Source organism: Armigeres subalbatus, chromosome 3 (assembly GCF_024139115.2).
Source record: "Armigeres subalbatus isolate Guangzhou_Male chromosome 3, GZ_Asu_2, whole genome shotgun sequence".
Taxonomy (NCBI): domain Eukaryota; kingdom Metazoa; phylum Arthropoda; class Insecta; order Diptera; family Culicidae; genus Armigeres; species Armigeres subalbatus.
In genome coordinates this window covers 374,142,635-374,167,126 of record NC_085141.1, presented here as the reverse complement: position 1 = coordinate 374,167,126, position 24,492 = coordinate 374,142,635, and the positions used below count along the sequence as shown (strand labels likewise).

General features: G+C 41.3%; 1 protein-coding gene across 3 annotated transcripts; it reads left to right on the top strand.

Annotated features, from left to right (window-relative positions):
* Nucleotides 1-24,492, top strand: LOC134226513 (uncharacterized). Of its 3 annotated transcripts, none has more exons than XM_062707340.1 (4): nucleotides 1-185; nucleotides 280-969; nucleotides 1,230-1,332; nucleotides 20,156-24,492. In XM_062707340.1, exons 2-4 carry the CDS (start codon nucleotides 359-361, stop codon nucleotides 22,052-22,054), a joined length of 2,613 nt encoding a protein of 870 aa, XP_062563324.1. In that variant the 5' UTR covers nucleotides 1-185; nucleotides 280-358; the 3' UTR covers nucleotides 22,055-24,492. The 3 variants fall into 3 exon arrangements, with proteins under 3 accessions (XP_062563324.1, XP_062563323.1, XP_062563325.1); XM_062707339.1 differs by having other exon boundaries at nucleotides 270-969; XM_062707341.1 differs by having other exon boundaries at nucleotides 254-969.

The following is a 24,492-nucleotide window of genomic DNA, read 5'->3' as shown; positions in this document are numbered from 1 at the left end:
GAAAGCCTAGTTGGATTTTGGATTCGTTGGATGTTGGATTCCAAGTTCTGCGACTCGGTCGGTTCGGTCGGTTCGGCAATTTTTTATAAAGGAAACCTCTAGAAGTGTTGTGGTTTCCTTTCTCCAAGTACCTCTTCGTCATCGTCGTAATTTTCACGATTTTTAGATTAGCTAAGTCTTATCAGGTAGGTACTTATAAAAAGCAACACAGTTCTGAGAAGCAGTTTTATCATTTATTTGTGTGCCTTAAAAGTGTTTTGAATAATCAGTTCTTTGCAGACGAATTCATTTGATACTTTTTCGCTTCTTTGGGCGTAATTTGAGTGGTAACCGGAGACGGAGTAGATCCCTGATAAAGATGGCGAGCGTTGAGGCCGAGAAACGACTCCGAAGGTTCTCCTTTCGCGATGATGAAATCAAACTGCAAGTATTGAATAGTCCTTTTGTTGCGAAATCAGAAATCGATGTTATCAACATACTGGGTCAAGCAATGAATATGCCACTCCAAGAGTTCAAAGATGAGCAGGAGGAAAAGCTCCTTGATGGAAAAATTTGTATGTTTTCAAGTAAGAATCAAAACGCCTTGCGGAAGATAACAAAACAGATGAGAACTTATCGCTTCCAGTTGATTCCCCTGGTACTGGTGGTAAAAAAGATGGCTCGAAGTTTTTTCGAAACGTTACTTATAAAAGTCCACTGTTCTCCCAATGAATATTCGTATGTCGATGTCGCTGGAAGAATTTACGATAGCTTCAACAAATTTCTGGACGAAAACAAGTTCCCGCGTGGGACTCTGTTCTACCCGGAGCGTGGAAATTTGAGCCTCAATATACATAACAAACTACGAATCGAGCGCTATGCAGTGGGAGCATCAAACGCTGATAAACAGGATATGGATGCATTTGTTGGACTGCTCGGTATCACGGGATCAATTGGGTGTATATTCGCGACCGGCGGAATGGCCATACCACAGACAAACAGACATAACACATTGAATATTCACTCATCAAATTCATCGTCATTTAAACGCTAACGACATCTGTTGATCTCAGTTAGTTAGGCAAATCACGAACCAGATGGCAGTAGTGAGCAAACGTCAAACTCGAGTAAATCCGATGCGCGCGCTACTAGTAACCGATTGGCCAACTAATGATTATTTGAATTGACCAGTAAATCAGTGAACGATGGAAATTTGACGAGTGTTATGTCTGTTTGTCTGTGGCCATACCTTTCGCGTTGGTGACCGGCATATCCGCCCTGTACGCAACGAAACGAGGAATCGAAAATTTGGTGGATGCCGATCAGCACGGCATATCGGTGAATCCGTTTGAGGTTTGTAAATTGCGTTCATGTTGATGCCGAAAAAGCTCAACTGGCATGTGATTACTCTTGTGTTGAACTTTGATATTTTCATAGAACCTGGGACCAGAGAACGGTTCTTTAACATTCCCCAGAAAACCACTTCCAGAATGTACCACGATTTTTTTACGTCGTTCGGACGCTGCTGTCCGACATGAATTTTGGGTTAGGTGTGAAATGATTAAATAAATGAATATAATAAATAATTACCTTTAAGTATTAGGAAAAATTACACGAGAGTAGAGCGTTCGCCTCGTGCGAAAATGAAAATACTCGAACTATTTAAATTGATATTGAAAAAAGTTGAATATAAAATTATAAAATGAGTTTTTTTTTTGCTGCATTAGAAATTGCGCATTTTATAACTTCACTTTTAAATTACCGTCAAACGGGGTGTCTTGCAACAGCGGGGTGACTTGCAACACTTGGGTTTTCCACAAGTTTTTGTTTTTTTTTTACAATAAAAATATACCCAAACATCGACCTATGTCATCCGTAGACGCATCTAGTTGGTATTTTTTTTTTAAATTTGTCCCTCTGAGGGGTGACTTGCAGCAGCTGATACACGATAGTTTATTTTCCAAAAACTGCTGATTCAGTTTTCAAACCTTTTTTTTCAAACTGGCATTGATTTTATGTTACAGAATTCCTTTATCATGCCGCAAAATTACAAGAAACCTGCAGGAAGTTGCATGTATGCTAATTTTTCAAAGAAAACTTTGATGAAGGCAGCGCTAGAAGTTAAAAGCAAATCGTTTATCCGGGAAGCCGCTTGGTGGTACGATTTGTCCCTAACAACAATTTTACATGATCCTAATACAGAAAACAGTAAAACTAAGACTTACGTTGGTCAAACAGACCTAATTCATTTCATTTATTTAGTCTACATCTAAACAGATAACACTGAATCAACAATTTGACGCCACAATACACGGTTCGAGGCCGCATCTCTCCATCCTCGAATACGCCCTACGCTCGCCAAGTCGTTCTGCACCTGGTCTGCCCATCTCGCTCGCTGCGCTCCACGTCGTCTCGTACCTGCCGGATCGGAAGTGAACACCATCTTTGCAGGGTTGCTGTCCGGCATTCTTGCAACATGCCCTGCCCATCGTACCCTTCCGGCTTTAGCTACCTTCTGGATACTGGGTTCGCCGTAGAGTTGGGCGAGCTCATGGTTCATTCTTCGCCGCCACACACCGTCTTCTTGCACACCGCCAAAGATGGTCCTTAGCACCCGTCTCTCGAATATTCCGAGTGCTTGCAAGTCCTCCTCGAGCATTGTCCATGTTTCATGTCCGTAGAGGACAACCGGTCTTATTAGCGTCTTGTACATGACACATTTGGTGCGGTGGCGAATCTTTTTTGACCGCAGTTTCATCTGGAGCCCGTAGTAGGCCCGACTTCCACAGATTATGCGCCTTCGTATTTCACGACTGACATTGTTATCAGCCGTTAGCAAGGATCCGAGGTAGACGAATTCCTCGACCACCTCGAAGGTATCCCCGTCTATCGTAACGCTGCTTCCCAGACGGGCCCTGTCGCGCTCTGTTCCGCCCACAAGCATGTACTTTGTCTTTGAGGCATTCACCACCAGTCCAACTTTTGTTGCTTCACGTTTCAGGCGGGTGTACAATTCTGCCACCTTTGTAAATGTTCTGCCGACAATGTTCATGTCATCCGCGAAACAAATAAATTGACTGGATCTGTTGAAAATCGTACCCGGCTGTTACACCCGGCTCTCCGCATGACACCTTCTCAGGGTTGTAAATATTCGGCAGCACTGGATGAAGGTGATGTTTTTTTATATCATTTTTTTATTTTCTTCCTGCTTTGAAATCAACCTCACATTCCCGGAGAGGCAGAAAAGTAAACAAAGAACTCACATCACCCACAGCGCCGCGAAGATGAAATGTACCACAGCAAAATGTACACATTCACCCAGCAAATTGAAAAATTCACCACGCGTTTAAATGGGCCACTCACAGTCATACGGTAAGGCGCGAACTGAGCAGCATGTCAGAGCGACTTGTGAGTGGCTGAATGCGAAATTTAATAGTCGGTGTTGGAAATGATTTTCGGCTGCACCCAGTCGCACTCACCACGGCGGCGATGAAGGCGACAGCAGATTTTACTGAGATCCATGTTTTTCACTGCATTGACTGTGAAATTTTTTCTACCCTGCACCTTCTAGCGCAATGTTGAACAACAGGCACGAAAGTCCATCACCTTGTCTTAGTCCCCGGCGCGATTCGAACGAACTGGAGTGTTCACCCGAAATCTCCACACAGTTTTGCACACCATCCACCGTTGCTTTGATCAGTCTGGTAAGCTTCCCAGGGAAGCTGTTTTCGTCCATAATTTTCCATAGCTCTACGCGGTCTATACTGTCGTATGCCGCCTTGGAATCAACGAACAGATGATGCGTTGGGACCTGGTATTCACGGCATTTTTGAAGGATTTGCGTACAGTAAAGATCTAGTCTGTTGTCGAGCGGCCGTCAACGAAGCCGACTTGATAACTTCCCACGAACTCAGTCACTAATGGTGACAGACGACGGAAGATGATCTGGGATATCACTTTGTAGGCGGCATTAAGGATGGTGATCGTTCGAAAGTTCTCACACTCCAGCTAGTCGCCTTTCTTGTAGATGGGGCATATGACCCCTTTCTTCCACTCCTCCGGTAGCTGTTCAGTTTCCCAGATTCTGACTATCAATTTGTGCAGGCCAGTGGCTAGCTTTGCCGGGCCCATCTTGATTAGCTTAGCTCCGATACCATCCTTACCAGCTGCTTTATTGGTCTTTAGCTGTTGGATGGCATCCTTAACTTCCCCAAGGTGGGGGCTGGTTGGCTTCCATCGTCCGCTGAACTGACGTTGTCATCTCCTCCGCTGCATTGACTTTCACTGCCTGTACTCTCAGCGCCATTCAAATGTTCCTCGTAGTGCTGCTTCCACCTTTCGATTACCACACGTTCGTCCGTCAAGATGCTCCCATCCTTATCCCTTTACGGGTTGCGTTGAGCTTCTGATAGAACTTGCGTGTTTCTTGAGAACGGCACAGCTGTTCCATCTCATCGCACTCCGCTTCTTCCAGGCGGCGTTTCTTCTCCTGAAAAAGGCGAATCTGCTGTCTCCGCTTCCGTCTATAACGTTCCACGTTCTGCCGGGTACCTTGCTGCAGCGCGACCGCCTGCAGTGCGTCCTTCTCCTCCAGAATCTGTCTGCACTCTTCGACGAACCAATCGTTCCGTCGACTTCGTTCCATATACCCGACGTTGTTCTCCGCTGCGTCGTTAATGGCTGCTTTGACTGTATTCCAGCAGTCTTCAAGAGGGACCCCATCGAGCTCACCCTCTTCCGGCAACGCTGGCTCGAGATGCTGCGCGTATGCAGTGGCCACATCAGGTTGCTTCAGTCGCTCTAGGTCGTACCTCGGCGGTCGTCGGTACCGGACATTGTTGATGACGGATAGTTTTGGGCGCAGTTTAACCATCACCAGATAATGGTCAGAGTCGATGTTAGCGCCACGATATTTCCTGACGTCGATAATGTCGGAGAAGTGCCGTCCATCAATCAGAACGTGGTCGATTTGTGATTCTGTCTGCAGTGGTGATCTCCAGGTGTACCGATACGGGAGGCTGTGTTGGAAGTAGGTGCTGCGAATGGCCATATTCTTGGAGGCAGCGAAATCAATTAGTCGTAGGCCGTTTTCGTTCGTCAGCCGGTGTGCGCTGAACTTCCCAATAGTCGCTCTAAACTCCTCCTCTTGGCCAACCTGAGCGTTCAAATATCCTATGATGATTTTGACGTCGTGGCTTGGGCAGCTATCGTACTCACGTTCCAGCTGCGCGTAGAATGCGTCCTTATCACCATCAGTGCTTCCGGAGTGTGGGCTATGGACGTTGATTATGCTGAAGTTGAAGAACCGGCCTTTGATCCTCAACCTGCACATTCTCTCGTTGATCGGTCACCACCCGATCACGCGCCTTTGCATGCGACACTCAATAAGATTTGCACCTCCGGAGAGGAGCAACCCCCCCCCCCCTTCCCTGTCAGCATACGACCATAGTTCCCACCGGGGTTGGTTACCCGATCTTCTCTAAGGTTTCTCGTATCCCGGCCTGCACCGCGGGGAGGTAGGGATAGGAGTTGCTGGGTAAGAAGCTAAGGACCGCGAGATGGGGTCTATTCTCTGTGGGTCTATTTTATTCCTTCAGGTACGCGAAGTACCAATGGTACGCTTTACCCAGCATTTGCCGTGCCGTCAGCTTCGATTTGATTTTTTTATATTGTTATCTGAGTTTTAAAATATAATATATTATGACGGCCTTTAGGAGGCGCTAGTGTGTTTTTTTTTTTAAATTTGATAACTTAACTACTATGTACACTAATATTTACAATAAAAATTTGACAACCTAGATTGGAACTAGCGCCCTAAGCGCTTCTTGGTCCGAGTGCAAGCAACGGACCCTAAACTTTTCTTTACACTCACCAAAGCGTTCTTGTAAGGTCTTTATCCCGGCCAGACGGTGGACTTCGGATGTTCTTGTCCTGGGAGGGGTGTTGAGGATCATCCTCAGGAATTTGTTTTGGACCCGTTGAAGTTCGCCGCGTTGATACAGATCTTCCAGCTGGTGAGGTACTCTGTCAGGGCATCCAGGCCTCGTTGGAGTTTTGCCATTAGCGCTCTGATCACTCTACCGTTGTAGACGATGGAGGTGTCATCTGCGAACAGAGACAGAATGCCACCTTCTGGAGGTTCTGGCATGTCGGAGGTGAACAGATTAAAAAGCACGGGCCCGAGGATACTGTCCTGGGGGACGCCTGCGACGATGTTGTGCGCATTGGAACTCGCTCCGCTGATTGAGACCCGGAATGTCCTTGCCGACAGGTAATTGTTGATGATTTTCACCAGGCAGCTGGGAAGATTGTAGCGTTGTAGTTTGTACACCAGGCCATCATGCCTTACATTGTCAAATGCCTTCTCGACATCGAGTAAGGCCATGGCGGATGTTTTTGAGACAAACTTGTTCCGTCTGAGGACGTTGGTGTACAGTTGACCGACCGCGTCGGAAACCAAACTGTTCCTCAGTGATGAATAGCTTGGATAACCCTGAGAGAAGGCTGATGAGACGATAAATTCTGGGGGAGGAAGGATCCTTCCCAGGCTTCCGGATGGGGATGACTTTCGCTGACTTCCAGGACGATGGGAAGTAGCTGAGCCGGAGACACTGATTAAAGATCAGCGAGAGGTGCTCAAAGAACGGAGCACTCATGTGTTTGAGCTCGAGATTCAGGATGCTGTCGAAGCCTGGGGCCTTCATATTCTTCGATGATTTGATATAGGCCGTCAATTCGCCAGCTGAGATCTTTAACTCCTCCGACAAGTCGTTGGGAATCAAATGGATGTTGTTAGCATGCTCGGTGACGGCTGCTTCGTGTGGACTGACGATGTTCTGCCCAAGATTGTGTGAGCTGACGAAGTGACGACCTATTTCAGCGACCTTCTCTGCAGGAGTTATCAAGCGATCCTTAGAGCCATTATTGTCTAGTGGGATCAAAGGTGGAATGGGCCGAGGCTTGGATTTTAGAATTTTGGTCATTTCCCAGAACGGCTTAGCATAATCTGGGAGAGTGCGGATCTTATTCGAGAAGTCGTTATTTTTTGAGGTCCACCATTCTGGCCTTGATATTTTTTTGTGATTCGATTGCAGCGTGCCTTAAGCTCAGGCAGTCCAGCACGCTGAAACTGCCTGCGAGTGACATTCCGCAATCGAATCAAATCTTTGGTTAGTGTATCGATGGTTAAGGAGTTGCTTACCTGCCGAGCCGTCGGGACATGCTGCTCTCTGGCCACCGAGATTGCCTCATCGATGGCGCACAGTTGGCGGTCGTCTCCGGACGCACCTCGTAATTAATGGTGTTGTCGACGCATTGCTGGAACCGCTGCCAGTTCACTGGATGGTAGTTTCGCCGTAACTGCTGGTGCCGATTGACCGAGGAGCCCACTTCCGCCACCACCGGATAGTGTTCCGAGCTGAGCTCCTGGTAGACGACCGGCTGCGAGACGTGGTCGTTCATGTTTGTTATTTAGAGGTCGAGGGTTGCGTGGACACCGGACCGACTCAGCCGAGTGGGGGAATCCGGGCTCAAGATCGTGTAGTGGCCTTCCTCCATGTCGTTGCTCCAGATGGTGCCGTTTCGATTGCCGCGACTGTTGCCCCAGGCTTGATGTTTGGCATTTAGGTCGCCGGCAATGATATACTGGCCTTGCCTCCGCGTAAGCTTGACGATGTCCCTTCGAAGGGCAGCCGATGATCCATCGCCGGCTTTGGCTTGCGTTGGACAGTACGCCGCGATGAGCGCGATTGTGCCGACCGAAGTAGTCACTTCGACACCGATGGCCTCGATGACACTGAGCTGGAAGTTTGGGAGCAGAGACAATTGATGTTGTAGCGAAGAGCGATGGCTACACCACCACTTGGGATTGGCCACCTCCATTTTGTAGCACTCGTCAGTCGGATGGGGTTCGCCACACTTGTTGCAGCGCGGCTGTTCCTGGTGCCGTGCCCGAAATTGAAGCAGTTGGTGCATTGCGTGACATCGCGGTGCACTGGCCGATATCGCTCCCAGTCAACGACGGTGTAATTTATAATGCCAACCAGCTTCAGGTCCTTCCAGGTAGTGGAGCCGTGCTCCAGATAGATCAGGTAAACCTGGTCGCGATATCCTGGTTCACGCCCTCGCTGCAGAGCCGAAAAGTACATTTCAGCCCCTTATTGGCCCGTTTACATATTCGCTAGTTCTAGCGGACAATGCACTATCCGACAATACTAGCGCGATATTAGCCCAATGTAAACAGGAATTGTCCTCGCTAATAAGCGTTTACATTGTGCTAATATAGCGCTAGTATTGTCGGATAGTGCATTGTCCGCTAGAACTAGCGAATATGTAAACGAGCCATTAGCGATCAGTTGGCGCCAACGCGAGGAAGCGAAAACGTAAACAGTGAACGAACGAGAAAAAACACTTGGAAAAAATGCGCGAGCAAAAAAACACGTCCTTGTTCTGACATTCTTACCTTTATGAGACCAGCATGAGAATAGGGACCGTGTAAAGCATCCATGAACGGGTAGAAATGAACACCATTCTATCTTTACATTAATTATTTACTGCTTCTAAGCAACAGGCAGCTTGATGTAGGCGATTCTACATTTATCTGGTTAGCAATTACAATTTGAATTGCAAAGAGATTATTGACGAAATTATCTTATACTAGGCGAACCTGCCCGATGTCTTTGATCTGTCAATCATTTAATTGATTGAGGCGTCGCACTCTAGATCGATTTCAGTTCGAGCTTGATGGCTTTCTTCAGAACTCATAAAGCCGTTGCATTTAGACAACTTCTCAATTTTCCTGGCAAATTGATCAGCTATTAGTATGTACGAACACAGCTGATCCCAAGACGAATCCAATTCTGAGAGAATCTTGTAAATTGGTCCACCCGTTCGTGAGTTATATTGTCTCAAAGAGATCTGCTGTTTTCCGTGAATACTCCGTTTGGCTCGTTTAGTCATTGACCCGGTACGCCAGGAATTCATTAGTTTCCTCATAATACCTAACTCCAATAAATGCAACGAATCTGCCACAATCACGTCCTCTATCTTGTCAATTGGCAGTTTTGTTAATGGTGAAATAGCACGTTGATGTTCTGGATACTCAAATTGTCTAAACATTTGATCAGTTCGTAATTTAGCATGTGTTTCAGGAAATGTCATGCATCGTGTTTCATGGGAATACTTTCCCTTTGTTGTACACTTGAGGCACCCATACATTGAAGTTTGTTACGCACTTAGTGAAAGCTCGAGCAGGTGTGTCACAAATGAAAGCCCGGATTATGCTCATTAATGAAGACTCCGGATTCTAGAACAGTTAGAAGTTCATCCACGAATGGTGAAAGATATTCAGTAGCATCCTTTGGCTTGGTCGTCCCGCATGATTACTGGCTTTATATATGGCAGTTCATAGATATTCGCAAGATAAGGCATTCAAAGTACTACAATTTGAATCAGCACAATCTCCGAATTTTGAGATTTTTAAACGGTTTCAGACACAATGGTACCGCTTAAAAAAAGCTCATACCATTCTGGTGTGAATGATGTATTCGTTTAATAATCAATAACAGACAACGAAAGGGTGACTATTGGATTGTTTTGAGCGACAACCAAAAGAACAACATCACCGCGAAGATTATCATCAAGTTATTTAGCTTACGCCTATATTTTTGGGAGGGAAAGTTGAAAAACATTAAAAAATTAGCCCGATGCTTTCCATAATGCAAGATGGATGGCGAAAATCTTTTATTCACTAAAAATGTCCCTTTACCGACACACTTTCGCAATACCTAAGGCAACTCAACAACAGATAGCATGATTTAATGGATTTATTGTTTATTTATTTATTTATTTATTTAAGGCCTACATCAACAGACTACTACTACTATATATCTGCTAATTCAAAATATTGTCACATATGAAACTAGTGTATGACCTACTAAATACGGTCTGAGTTCAATGATGTATGTTTATGATGTATCATGGATATAAATCTTGATCCCGGAAGTATAAATATATTGCATATATCCATTTGATATCTGAATGTATTTATGCGGGGCTTACTGTTAGTGATAGTGACCTCGGAGTGGACATGAAATACCAGGCACTCTGAAATGGGTCACTGGAGCTGCAGTAGAGCTAGCACTTTCTAACTCCCGGATTAAATCTGACTGTTTTAACAGACAGCTTTCTTCCATAACATCACTGCTAGACAGTGGGGGTTAGTTTGTACACACACACACACACAACATCAACAGAAGTAGGATTTTTCTCCAGATACAGGCAACTTTCCCAACTTCGGAAAAAGTGCGCTGGATTCGCCTAAAGATGCGCTAAACAACACATTGAAAGTTGTTATTTAATTTAATCTAAGCTCAGGGTCAATCCGGGAGTTATTGAATGACGGAACGAACTTCCCACGTTTATGCACCGATTGAACGATTTTTCAATATAAAGATGGCGGAAAAAGGGAAAATATGATCATCAGAGTCGTAGCGTGGACTCCCGGCGCCCTTGGCGAAATCTTTTTTGGGCGCCCCTTTTTTTCTAAGGACAAATTTGCAATATTTTACACTCCAATAACAATTTAAATCCCACCTTAAAGTTTTATAAATTTTTATTACGAGATTTTCTTCTCTATGTTGGCTCATCTTGTAGAACAATAAGATTAAAAAGTTTAGTGGATTAAAGATGCTTCATTTAACAAGCAGTATATTAGGCGGCATGTCCCTGGACAGTTTTTAAATAATGTGAGCTTTTGCACTAATTTGCAAAATATGGAAGATATGTTAGGAACTTGGCAGAGTCGTGGGCATTTATGGATCCTCGTACGGAATCTGTTGGAACATTGTTAAGTTATTTACTTACAGCTCATAGTGTCCTAACGGCTTTTTCTTGCTCTTAGTGGAATGAACTAACGAACATGCCACTACACAGCAGAGAAAAGAGATTTGAGAATCGTGACAAATCATTTACTAATATCAAATGGTTGGAACAAGAAAATCCAACTCTGAAGTGGATCGGTCGATGATCGAAAACGGATTTCGGATCAAGAAAGATACAACATAAGAATGGGTCTGTCAGTGGATTGGAGGTACTTTGATGGGTCAATAATATCCAACTTTGAAGTGTTCGGAATCGACATCGGAAGCAGGAGGGCCATGTGGTGAAATGAGGCTATGAATGCTTTGATAGCACATGCCTTGGCACATGTTGTATCTATTGCGGATAAATTTTGCTAATCTACGAGAGATTTGATAAATGATAACCAAAGTAGTCATTTAAGCAAGCCGCATTATAACTGCTTACCGTAATCCCGCCAGGTCAAATGCGGCCATGATGATAATTTTTCGGACTAAAAGAAGTTTTTCTGAATGAAATGAGCAAATTCGTCTTAAATCTACACCATCCTTACCCTTACCCCTACCCGATATAAGTCATTAGCGCAAAAGGTCCTTCACAATTTTAGTCAACATCTGTGGCAGTAATTGTGCTTGAAAATCCGGTAACAATCCGATCTACAATATTCAAATAACTTTTTAAATATAAGTTTTCTAGACTTGTCCTTAGTCCCTTGTAACCGGTTCCGAAAATCTCAGAGAAACCGAAATGGCAGTCAAAGTTAAGACCAAATCATTCGACTTGTTTATTTAAGATAGAAGAAAGATTAGATTCCTTGAAATATTACCGCCTTAGATCTTTGGACTTTGTCGGTTTGTTATTATTTGGTCATGTAACGAATAAAATTGTTCTGTTTCCCATACCGTAATTATTGATTGCGGCGCCCCCTGATGGCTGGCGCCCTTGGCGGGGGCCAACCCGGCCAACCCCACGCTACGGCGCTGATGATCATAGAAAATAATAAATAAGAAATTTTTAATTGAATAGAACTAGTAACTAAGAATGTACATTTTTATTTTTAACTTTAATTAAGGGAAATGGAATGGGAAAAATCAACACACCTTTTTGTTCGGGTAGCGGTCGTCTACATGTGCAGCAGTAAGCAGATTCCAGTTGGCGCTATTTCTGCTAGCGTTCATCGAAGCGTTGAAACGGAGTGAGGGAGAAGAAAGCACGGTGACGTCCCTAAACTCGTGCACGGGGTGACAACTCATCGGATATTGAGCTCCCTGCAAGTGGGGGTAATCCCGCCGGACCTTACAGGGGCTCTCACCTCCTAGACAGCCGTTGCCACTCGCCCGCCACGTGTGATACGTTGATAATCAGAAAAATATATTAAGCTCTTTTAGTGGAATGTATTAAACCGTCTAAGACGAATTAAGTACTGTCCATTTAATTCCACCAGTTAATTTTCGTTATCTTTGCAGATACGTATTTCGACCACAACTGTGTGGTCGTCTTCAGTGTCTTGTACTTGACTCGACTTGAAAGTTGTGGTCGAAATACGTATCTGCAAAGATAACGAAAATTAACTGGTGGAATTAAATGGACAGTACTTAATTCGTCTTAGACGTTGATAATGACGGAGGTCGTCGATTACCAGTCTAGAACTCGCCACCACCCACAATCTGTGGTGGCATTGTGCATCTCGATTCGAACGTAATTCTATCGAGTCGAACATGTGTGGCATTACGGGTTTCGATTCGATCTCGAAAACGACTCATCGTTCGAGTATGTTTTGGCATTATGGAAACTCGATAGCACACTGAGAAACGACCCAAGTCGAATGAAAACACTCGTCACCTTTATAGCTTTCTGAATGTTGTTCGAGAGTTATTTCTGTTATTTCTTGCTGAAAGTTTTTAATTATATTTGTTATTATTTCTCTACGGGAAGAGAATAAATGTTTTATTATTGTCTCTTGAGGAAAGGAATGTCATTAGTATACCTACTTTTATATTTTCCAGACAATATGCAATCTCTAATTATCCCGAAATCTGTGTAAAAACGATTTCAACTAAAATAGGTTTTTTGAAGTTTTCACGTATTTTTTGACGATTTCGATAAATCGCATGAAAAATCTATAAAGAAAATCTGCGTAAAAACGTAATCTACGTAAAAATAGATTAGTTAAATAAAAAAACGCGCATGAGATGACTCAAGTGCATTTAAATAAAACACATGGAAACATCAAAGTAATTTATTATCAAATTCTTCTTTAGCTTGAAATTATTTAGCTCAAAATTGGATCTGTGGCACACACTCGAATAAACATAAAACTTATAATTTGTGTCGTAACAATAGGGACACGGCAGGTATTTCCGTCCATCGTCGTAGGGGCTAAAACCAACGAAAGCAACGTACATTTGCTAGAACTCCACTATAGCAGTACGTTTCTCCTGAAGTTACGATTTGGTACGTATGAGTTTTACAAAAAAGCGTCTCTTTTATTGGTTTTCGAGACTATGACGAACAGACGAAAATACCTGCCGTGTTCCTATTTCAATTTACAAAACATGTCGTATCGGCATAATGTTTTAATTGGTTGCAACTACTCAATAAATAATATTGCTTTTTAAAGTCATTGAGCACAAATTGCTTGTTTATAAATTAACTGCCAATTCATGCCCTGAAGGATGCCTTTCCAACAGGCAATATGCTACACGCAGATGAAATTACTCTTATTCTCTCTGTTTACTCACTCTCGCCATGCGCTTAAGGTTGTCTCTCCAGCGGGCGGCATACTAAACACGGAGACAGCTATCTCTTATTCTCTCTGTTTACGTTTCGTTTGACAGAACAGACTCGATTGAGCTATAGTACTGCACCATTCGAAATCTTGTACTGCGACTGAATGAAGTCGAACGAAATACATAATGCCGCATTTTTTTCGAAACGAATCCAAAAACATACGAATCGAGTGATTCGATTCGAGATGCGCAATGTCACCCCTGGTTATTATCAGACACTGTTTCGTATCGCCGTCTCTCGTTGGATGAACCAGCCCTCGTCGCGCCGCTCGGTGGATGAATCCGTCGGCTGCGGTGTTGATATGGCGTCGTTCTTGGCTTCGGTAAGCTTCACTCGCTGCGTTCACCACCTACGCTCCGGTCGATGTACGCCCACGTGGCACAGTTGGCAGGCACTACCCTAATAAAAATTTCCAAAAGAATTACAATAGAAATTATTGTGACAGTACGCTGAAATGATTAGTAATTACATTAAACTCTATTGTGGGTCACAATAGAATTACATTGAAGCCTATTGTTTTCCACCATAAAGTCTATTGTAAATGGCAGTTTTACAATAGAAAATAGGGGTTGTTATCAGGGTTTCAACTTTTCGTTTCAATGAGTCAAAGCAAGCGTTTCTCGGGCCAAGGGAGAATCTTTTTTCGTTTTTTATGTTGAGGATCATCTTTCACCCATCAATCTTTCTCTACAATTAGCCGTGGATGATAAACGAAAACCTTGCCTATTAGATGAAAATCCTGTTTCGTTTCATCACTTTTACCCTCTCACTCACTTTTCGCGAGAATTATCGCAGAACAATTGCAAAATTGTATAGCCGCGTCGGGATTCGAATCCAGAATAGTAACAATAATAGCCGCTTACTCTAGCCACATCACCACGCTATCTGTATGAAAGCATTAACTTATTTGTTCTACATAAGCTACTACCATTTGCATTGAAGATGCCACGAAAAGATTCGAATATGAAAGAAAAAGAGCAACCCAACGTTTGGCGGCAATCGAAGTGAGCGAAAAATGGTTATCACTCTCCAAGCTGTTTTTCTTTCGCGAAAAGTGATTTCTCCCCGAAAATTTTCGTGAGGGAGCAACCTGTGCTCCTGAGATTGAGTGAGCGATACGAACCCTGGTTGTTATGTATCTATACAATAGAAAAATCGATTTTTTCTCGAACAAATTTTTGCCATTACAATTGAATTTAATGTATTTCTATTGCCGAAATTTCACTGGCAATAGAATTTATTGTACGTCTATTTGAATAACAAAATGGCATTTTAATTGGTATGATATAAAAACAATTGAATTTAATGCTCATCAATAAAATCTATTGTATTTTTTATCCGGGTAGGTTCACTGCAGATACCAGGATGGTAGAATCGCGCACGGAATCTTCTACAACTAAGCACTCTGCTTATCGCTACGGCAAGATGCTGATTTCCTGTCACTGCAAAGTGGTAATTAATTTACTTTTAAAAACGCGAACTGTGGTTTGAAACTTTAGCCGAATAAGATCCTGAACCTGGTTTCAGGTGGTTTTTATATCCGCTGGACCGCAGTTTACAAAACCGCCATGGCATAATGGGTATTGTTACCGACATGGTAGCATGGTAGCGGGTTACGGTCGTTGTTACAAACGTTCGTTTGTTGTCAGCGGTTACTTGGTGTCAGGGGGTAAGGGATAATTCAAATTTAAATTTATAATAGGGTTGTAAAGGGCATCTGACACCGAAGGAAAGGAACTAGGATGGGATAACAAAACTTTTAAATATATAACATTACTATCTTAATCTATTTATTTAATTATATATATATATATATATAATTTTTTTATGTACATTTTTTTTAATTGTTGATCGATGCTACGATAGGATTGTAACTGAGAGGTTACAACATCTATTAGTTTGACAGATAAAACTTCGGAAGAAAGTTCGGTTCGGAAGTCCCGACTTCCGAATTCTAAGTTGGTGCTACGCCGACAGTATATTCAAGCCTTCCATAAATACATCAGGTAAATATTTTGTTCAATTTGTTCAATGTGTTTGTTTCTAACAATATTTTGATTTTTTGATGAGATAACCAAAAAAATGTGTCTGCTAAATCCATAGTCGAATCAAACGACGTTTTAACACTTGAGCTGCACTCATTTGTACAAAAAGAAAAAAGACAGGAACACCGTCTTCGACCAGAGGTCACCCGAATAAAAAATACAGTAGAATAACAATACAATTTATTGTAACACTACTATTAATAACAATAAATTGGCAATAGATTATATTGTAAATAAAACCATAGAAATACATTAGAATGCATTGTTATGAACCATTTGCTGAAATGTAAATGAAGTTTTCGCAATAGAATGTACGGGTTGTTAAGTATCGTAACTATACAAAATCTGAGATTTTTCCATACATTTTTTTCGTCACACAATAGAGTATATGGTTAATATATTGTTGAAATATCCGAACAAAACTGTTCAAAATACAATGGATTGTATTGTATTTGTATAGTAAAACAATACGATTTTAATTTCTCAGTTGTGACAGCTTTACTGTTCAACAATGCAATTTAAATATTTGTAAATAGCAATTGCAATTTAAATAAACGTTTCAAAAGTTATCAATGTATTAAACTTATGTACGAAAACGTTTCAAAAACAATTGCAAGTATAGTTACTTTAGAGAAATATGTTGATGTATTGTATCCTCAGTGTTGATACAATCCGTGCAACCATCAAGAAACAATGTATCCTATTGTATACCGTACATTTTATGGTAATTCAATTGTTTACACTATTGCACCAATAGTACATTTTTATCCGGGCCTACAGACTGAAACACTTAACACCTAGAGACAACGGACAGGACACATAAACACCCAGTGGACCGGTGGAGAATTTTTCGATCACGAAAAGTTTTCTCCTTACCGGGCGGGAATCGAACCCACGCTCCATAGCCCATGCGTCTAGACGATTGACGTCGCTAACCGCACGGCCACGAAGTCCACAAGGCAGTCAGCGCACCAAAGAATTATTTATTATGTGCTCTAGAGATTCCGGAATCCTCGTTGGAAACTGATATTACGCAGTGGAATAGCAAGATGAATATGAAAGATGCTGGGTCATTAGGCCGAAGGCCATTAGGCCGAATGGTCATTAGGCCGAATGGTCATTAGGCCGAATAGCCATTAGGCCGAATCAGCAGGTGGGAGTGAGAAGTGAAGAAGGAAGGAGAAGAAGGAAGAAGGAAAAAGGAAGAAGGAAGAAGGAAAAAGATAGAAGAAAGAAGGAAAAAGGTAGAAGAAAGAAGGAAGAAGGAAAAAGAAAGAAGGAAGAAGGGAGAAAGAAGAAGGAAGAAGGTAGAAGGAAGAATGAAGAAATAAGAAGAAAGGTAGAATGAAGAAGGAAGAAGGAAAAAGGTAGAAAGTAGAAGGAAAGAAAAAAGAAAAAAGAAAAAAGAAAGAATAAGGAAGAATGAAGAAGGAAGAAAGAAGAAGAAAGGAAGAAAGAAAAAGAAAGGAAGAAGGAAGAGGGAAGAAGGAAGAAAAAAGGAAGAAGGAAGAAGAAAAAAAGGAAAAATGAAGAAGGACGAAGATAAAAAGGAAAAGAGAAGAAGGAAGAAGAAGGAAAGAAGAAGGAAGAAGGAAAAAGGGAGAAGGAAGAAGGAAGAAGGAAGAAATAAGAAGGAAGAAGGAACAAGGAAGAAAGAAGAAAGAAAAAAGAAGAAGGAAGAAGGAAGAAAGAGGCAGAAAAAAAAAGACAGGAAGAAGGGAAAAGAAAAAAGAAAGAAGGAAGTAGGAAACAGAAAAAAAGGAAGATAGAAAAGGAAGAAGAAAGCAGAAAAAAAGGAAAAGGGAAGAAGGAAGAAGAAAGAAGGAAATAGGAAGAAGGAAAACATGAAGAGGGAAGAAGGAATAAGGAAAAAGGAAGAAGGAAGAAGAAAAAAAAGAAAAGGGAAGAAGGAAGAAGCAAGAAGGGAGGAGGATGAAGGAAGAAGAAAAAAAAAGAAGAAGGAAGAAGTAAGAAATAAAGAAGGAAGAAGGAAGAAGGAAGAAGGAAGAAATAAGAAGGATGAAGGAAAGGGAAGACGGAAGAAGGAAGTAGGAAAAATGAAGAAAGAAGAAGGAAGAAGTATGAAGAAAGAAAAAGTAAAAAGGATGAAAGAAGAAAGAAAAAGGAAAAATTAAAAAAAAAGTAATAAGAAGGAAGAAAAAAAGTTGGGCGAAGAAGGAAGAAGGAACAGCGAAGAACAAAGTAGGGAGAAGAAATAAGTAAGATGAAAGAAGGAAGAAGCAAGAAGGAGGAAAGAGGAAGGAAAAACTTCATTTCTTTTTCTCATTCGGCCTAATGGCCATTCGGCCTAATGACCGTTCGGCCTAATGACCGTTCGGCCTAATGACCTTCGGCCTAATGGCCTTCGGCCTAATGACCTTCGGCCTAACGGCCTTCGGCCTAATGGCCTGACACCAATATGAAAATGCCGTTTAACGAATTAAAAGCTTGGAAGTAGTCAATGACAATGCGGAGCGAGGTATTGCATAAATCAAAACATATAATTCGAAATTGTCAACGGATGAAGATCAGAAGCAGTTTATTTTGCAATTAGTTGAGTAACATCGAACAATGTATAAAAGTTAAAAAAATCAGATGTTATTCAAGAAAATGTATGCGATGAAATGTACCAAAAATCTACCAACATAAATTTTGTTAACACCCCAATACCGTTCCCTCCCTTTCGTTACGTGCCTTTTGCCACAACCATTGCAAAAGTTAATTATATCCGAAAATACCGCATTAATGAATAATTCCCCATCCCTCCAACAAACAATTTTAGCTAACTAAACTCTTCTTCCTCATAGAAACAGTTGAATAAACATTTACTCGATTACACACAGTCGATCACTCAGAAATTTTTAATCATCTTAATCTCTTGAATTTTATTGCACGCAACGAAAAATAAGCGCGAGACTTCCGACTTGGACATTAGTTCACAATGTTCTGAAAACTCGATTGTGAATATGTACATTATGTGGAAGATTTTGATTTGAAAAATGTATTGGAGGTTATGACTTACCTTCGATGGGACTCGAACCCATGACCCTCAGTACGCTAGACTGGTGCTTTTAACCAACAAATCTCCGTCGGCCTTCGAAACTTAGCGGCTACTGAATGAGCCCGAGATTCCCAAATCGGACGCATAGTCGAAGCATTAACAATCCATATGCCAAACCAACGCTTCCAGATGTGTGTAGTGCACTTTTACATTCAGAGTGAGCGTATTTAAGTTGTCTGGCGACTACACACATTCTTCATCAGCAATTGTACTGATCAAGCAGAGGTTGTTTGTGTGTACTATTTGCCAGTCGGTCGTCAAGATCATACCCGACATTGCGTAGGCAAGAGCACGCAACTGAGTAAACCTTCCTCATGTACATGTCCATTAGAGTGGGGCGTCATGGTCATTTTTTCAAATCAATGGTTTTTCGAAGCAATTCTGGGTCCTGAACAACTGTGCAGAATTTGGGACCGATTGGTTGCTTCCTCGCTTTCCGCATCGCGTTTGAAGTTTGTATGGAAATTAGTATGGGAGAACGTACATTTTTGCATTTCTACTACTAGAGGCTTCAGTTCATCGTAAACCAAGTGGCCCATTGCGTTAAAGTATAACCCAAAGGATGCCGAAAAACTTTGCTGAAGAAGGCACGTTGGTGGAACGTCCACGAAAAAAGTTATAACGCTTAGAACATTGAGTGTTCAAACCATATGCAAAAAATCGTTTATTCTACCAACACTGCCGTACTACGTAGACCAATAATTGAACTGAGTGTTATTTCAAAATAATTGATCTTATAGGGCTTTAGAGCTAATGGGAGATATCCGGAATCATTTCACAAAGAAAAAAATCCGACGAGAAGGAAGATGGGTTTTGCCCTTCGAGAACCATAGGTTGTCCGGTAGTGCTGGCAGAAACATTGATTTCTTGCATATGGTTTACACAATCAATTTTCGAAACGTAATAACATTTTTTGTAGACCTTCCAGCTACGTACCTTCTTCGGCAAAGTCTTTCGGCATCTTTCAGACTAGATGCTAACGTATTGAGTCACGTGATTGATGATAAATTGAAGCCGCTAAGAGCAAAAATGTAAAAAAGTACGTTTTCCCATACTAATCTCCATGTAAATTTTAAACGCGATGCGGCATGCGAGGTTGCAACCAATCGAGCCCATATTTTGCACAGTTGATTGGGGTCCCAAAACGATTCAGAAAAACCTTGATCTCACTTGATCGGACGAAGTTTGCGTTTTTCCATACAACTGCGCCCCACTCTAATGTCCATATTCAGGGTCATGCATTGAAACAAAGGAAAAATACATTCAACATTCCCTATTTCGGGGAAATAGTACATTGTTCAAGGAGAATGGTTTTCAGAGAGACGGTTTTCTGGGGAACAATATGTCAATATTGTTTAATCACTTTAGTAGCTAGTAGATCGTTCTGTTAAGAAATAATTCATAACGTTTACCTATTCCACAGAATGCCGAAGCGCGCAATAACTGGTTCATGATATCGGCCAATTTACTGACGTTTGCATCCATTGGTGCAGCAGCTAGGCTTGCGATGGCCTCAAAAATGAAAAGCATCAATCCTTCGCAGTTGCAACGCATCCTGCTAGCCAAACGAGTCATCAATGGAGTAAACGCAGGAGTCAATGGTTTGATGGTCATCGATACGGTAATCTATACCGTGATCAACTGGACGCGGCTGACCATCCAGGAGAAGGTAACTTTGGCCTGCGCTATGTGCTTCAACGCCAGGGAGGTAATCAACTTTACCAATGCAGAACGATTGATTCGAGGTAAACAAGTCGATGGCATATGTAAGTTCTTCAAGGGATGTTCGGACTCGGCCGTTAAGGCCGTGACTGTCGGGTCAGGGTTTGTTACGAACGTCAAGAAGTTCCTCGGCGATAATGAAATTTACGTACCAACAATTTTACAGATGATCAGAACGTTTGTGGAGAACCATTTTGAAGTTTCTGTGAGCGATGACTTTGTGCACATCAGACTGTTCGGGTTTGAGTACAAAATGCGAAATATCATTAGTATGAAGGAAGGCCAAGTGCGTAAATTTTTGTATATGATTCAGGGCATAGCCCAGAGTTTTAAAGAAACTTTTGCTTTGTTGAGACAAATGTTTGGCGATGAACCGATCGCCAATATCGTCTTTAAGCGGGCTGAAGAAACCGGAGGTCAAGTTGCCGATTTCGGCAAAGCGATCAATCAGCTGATCGAGATATATAGGACCGTTCGCAAAATCGTCGACGATTTCAGTATTTTGACCGATACTGAACTACAAATCGGCGCAGGACACCGTTTTACAATTGGTTCTGCGTATAAGACATTCGTTTCCAATGGTGTAGGAAAAGGGATACCCCTTCTTCGAGCGCTTTGTGCAATGAATCGAAGAGAAATAGAAAGCATGAACAGCCTTCGCAAACGTTCGGGAAATATGGAAGATATGATATTTGATTTCGTGACGCATCAAACCCGTGAAAGCGAAGATATGCTTTCCAAGATACGCTTCTTGCTGGATGTATCAGAAGTCTGTACGGAAAAGTCATTCCGCTTTGAACTGAAACCAGTGGATCAGACCGTCGAAATTGAATCAATCGTTTGCATCACCGCTGATGTATTCTATCATGCGGTGTACCGAGACTTATTGATTGACCCCGAAATCTTGCGGGTTTTTGAATCTGTTTTGGGAACTCATCGTGAATTCATCGAAACCGTATGGAGGGGCACGTGCAGCCGTCCAGATTGTGAAGACAAATCATTCGAAAAACTAGAGTCACTTAAAGTGTCGTTTCAGTACCGTTCAAAAACTACTATTGAAAACGTGATCTCCTACGTTTCAAAAATGGAATGCCCGGATTTCTCGAGATTTGTCGCTCACTCACTGTTTGCCCTGGAAAATTTGGACGTTTTGATGCGTGATATGAATCTAACTGAAACGGAGGCAAATCGCTGTCTGTTTGAGGATTTTGCACCACTCCAGTCTCGCTTTCTGGAGCTGACTACGAAGGCAAAAGAGCACTCACTCGATGGCTATCATAATGTAGATGATGGCCTGTTGGAAGCTGAACCCGGAAGGCTGATCGAAGCTATTAAACACTTGGCGTCGCAAGAAGTGCTTCGTTTCGGAACGGTTGAGAATGCAGCTCTGCTCCTCAGCCAGTACCCGATGCTTCGGATTGGATCGGAAATCCGGACGTTCAACCGGTTCATTGCTAAGAAGAAGTTCGAGCGGGAAGATGTCGTGAATGTTCCCGCTGGCAAGCGATTGCTATTTCTAAGCAATGATCAGCTGAAGATCTTGCTGGGATTTGTACAAGGTGTGGGAGTCTACATTGATACGATCGTATTTACAAAATAGGTCATAAACTATTAGGACGTGCACCGAATGAACACAATGACGTTTGAGGATAGGGATAGTTCTCCCGGAAAACAAATATTTTTTTAAGACTTCATTAAAAAAAAATTCAGAAAGATTGCAAATTCATTCTTTATGATCGAATACTTAATTTGCATAATTGGTTTGCCGTTTTTTTTAACAGAAAGTACACCCAATTCTTTTTTACACGGGTGAGTTTTAGTCGATTAAGAAAGACGTTTAGCGTTAATGAAACTTTGAGTTAATCCCATGAAAAAAAATCACAAAAAGTCAAAGAAAATTCAGGTGGTATTTTAAAAGCTATCAAAGATCAGGTTAACTGGAAACGTGGTAATATAGGAGAGTCATTGCTATGTTTCAATTCTGGGATCGTCACGAAAACAGGTCAAGAAGTATGGGCCAAAAACTCAGCCATTTTTTAAGCGGATTCTGGAGATTTTGTTATTAATTGATTAATAAACTCTATGATTTTATACAACTATTGCAAACATTTGATTCAATGCATTTAACTGTTGAAAAATTCCTTTTTTTCCAGGCAGTTTGAAAATTTTAACTTTACAGGGAAATAAAAAAAAATACAAAAATAAATCGACTTACGATGTCACAGAGAATTGCTCACAATTTGCACAGCTTCATTGGGAACATCCATTAATAACGTAACGCTTAGAGTGGAAGGGGGGGTTTCCCGGAGTGTGACGACCAAAACAAAATTTTCAGCTGATTCATACAAAAACTGTGACATAGGAGAGAGGGGGTATTGAAAGTTGCTAATTTTTACGTTACGTAATTAATGGATCTTCCCATCTTTTGTCGGGATAAAACTTGAAAAAATTTCATAACGTTTTTCAAAAATTTCTTTGTGATATAAAATATTATGAATAATGTTAAACTAACAAAAAAAAGTCCAAGTGGTACTTGAATACATTAAAATTTCACTTTACTCACGTATGAAAAAAGGATTGTAATCAGTGCCTTCAATAATATATTATTCAATCAATACTTATCAATATAACCAATACAATTGTATGACATATGTTTTTCTGCGCTTAGATGTAAGTGCCTTAATGGTTAGCGATTAAGCATTTCCGGCTTGGTACCTATTCTAGCACAAGATCAAAAATGAAAAGCAATATTATGTTACCCAAATTCAAGTGAATCCTTTGAGCTTACTCGAGAGTTCACTGTGAAGCAATAATATTAAAATTGCTCAAGAAATTGCTGTTATAAACGAGTATGCTGATACACGATACAAAACCTGCCGGGAATACTTTTCCATGCTATATATTATTATATTATCATATCAATAACAACCAATATAAGCAATAACAATAAATAAAAAAAAAAGTGATTTTATTTGTAGTTGAAAATATCCAGGAGTATTAGTTATGTTTTGAATATAAAAATCATTTTCAAATTAATTAAATTATTTTCAAAATTATAATAAGCATGATTGAAAATGGTTAGAAAAAAGTATCTATTTTAGGTAATTTTCACTCAAATAGAAGAATCCAAAATTAAGTAAATTTTCTGAAAAGTATGATTTATTCAATATTAAGTAAAATATACTTAATTACGAGTAGAAACTGATCATAAGTTAGGAAAATTTAACTTTTGTAAACATGAGATTACATAACATTGGCTTCCCACTCTTTAATAGACCAGTGCATGATGACGTAGGTTGACAGTTCACAGAGCTTTTTCACCGGGACTTAGCCTTTGGCGAAGCTTCCGATAAAAATGTTTCGTCATTTTATTCGCATGTAGATGTCCTTTGCGATTGATTTCATGCTGAATGCAAAGAATATCATTGAAATATTCGGATCGCAGCAATTTTAAACTAAAAATATGAATTTTAATTTTCTCCTCATCGATTTTTCTTCTAACACCTTGTAAACAAGCTCTGTGAACTGTCAAATAAGTGAGGTTAGATCAAGATCTTGCATTGGTCTATACCCTTGTTGGGTAGCTTTGCCCGTCTTATGACAAAAAAAAGGAAAATGGAAGTACTTTTTTCTAACTGTGAGTGATCGTTCGCCAATTGGGACACGATTTTACCCCGATTATGGAACGCCGTTGGCCAATTGAGGCGTTTTGACAACCGTCAATGTTGTTCACTCTATGAATTGCTTAAAGACAAATTTTACACGCCACGTTTGAACGATCCCGCGAAAACGAAACGCCAACACGGTTCTGACATCAAATGTTGACGTTTGGCTACTTTTTAATTGGGTTTTACCCCAATTAGCGATCCCCCGACAAGAAAGCGTCCCAACTAAAAAAAAAAAAATAGCGAACGTTTACTGTATTTGGCCGTCAAAAATATGACAATGCGACTGTTATTTTTATAATTTTTTGATCTATATTTTTCTGGTTAGGAAAAAATGTAAACATTCATTTCTATAAACTTATAGTGACCTAAA

What these genes read in the sequence shown, in the direction of transcription:
- LOC134226513 (XM_062707340.1), top strand. Translation starts at nt 359, where the DNA reads ATGGCGAGCGTTGAGGCCGAGAAACGACTCCGAAGGTTCTCCTTTCGC. An exon ending in ACCGGCGGAATGGCCATACC is followed by an intron (nt 970 to 1,229) that starts ACAGACAAACAG and finishes TGTGGCCATACC; the next exon opens with TTTCGCGTTGGTGACCGGCA. An exon ending in TATCGGTGAATCCGTTTGAG is followed by an intron (nt 1,333 to 20,155) that starts GTTTGTAAATTG and finishes CCTATTCCACAG; the next exon opens with AATGCCGAAGCGCGCAATAA.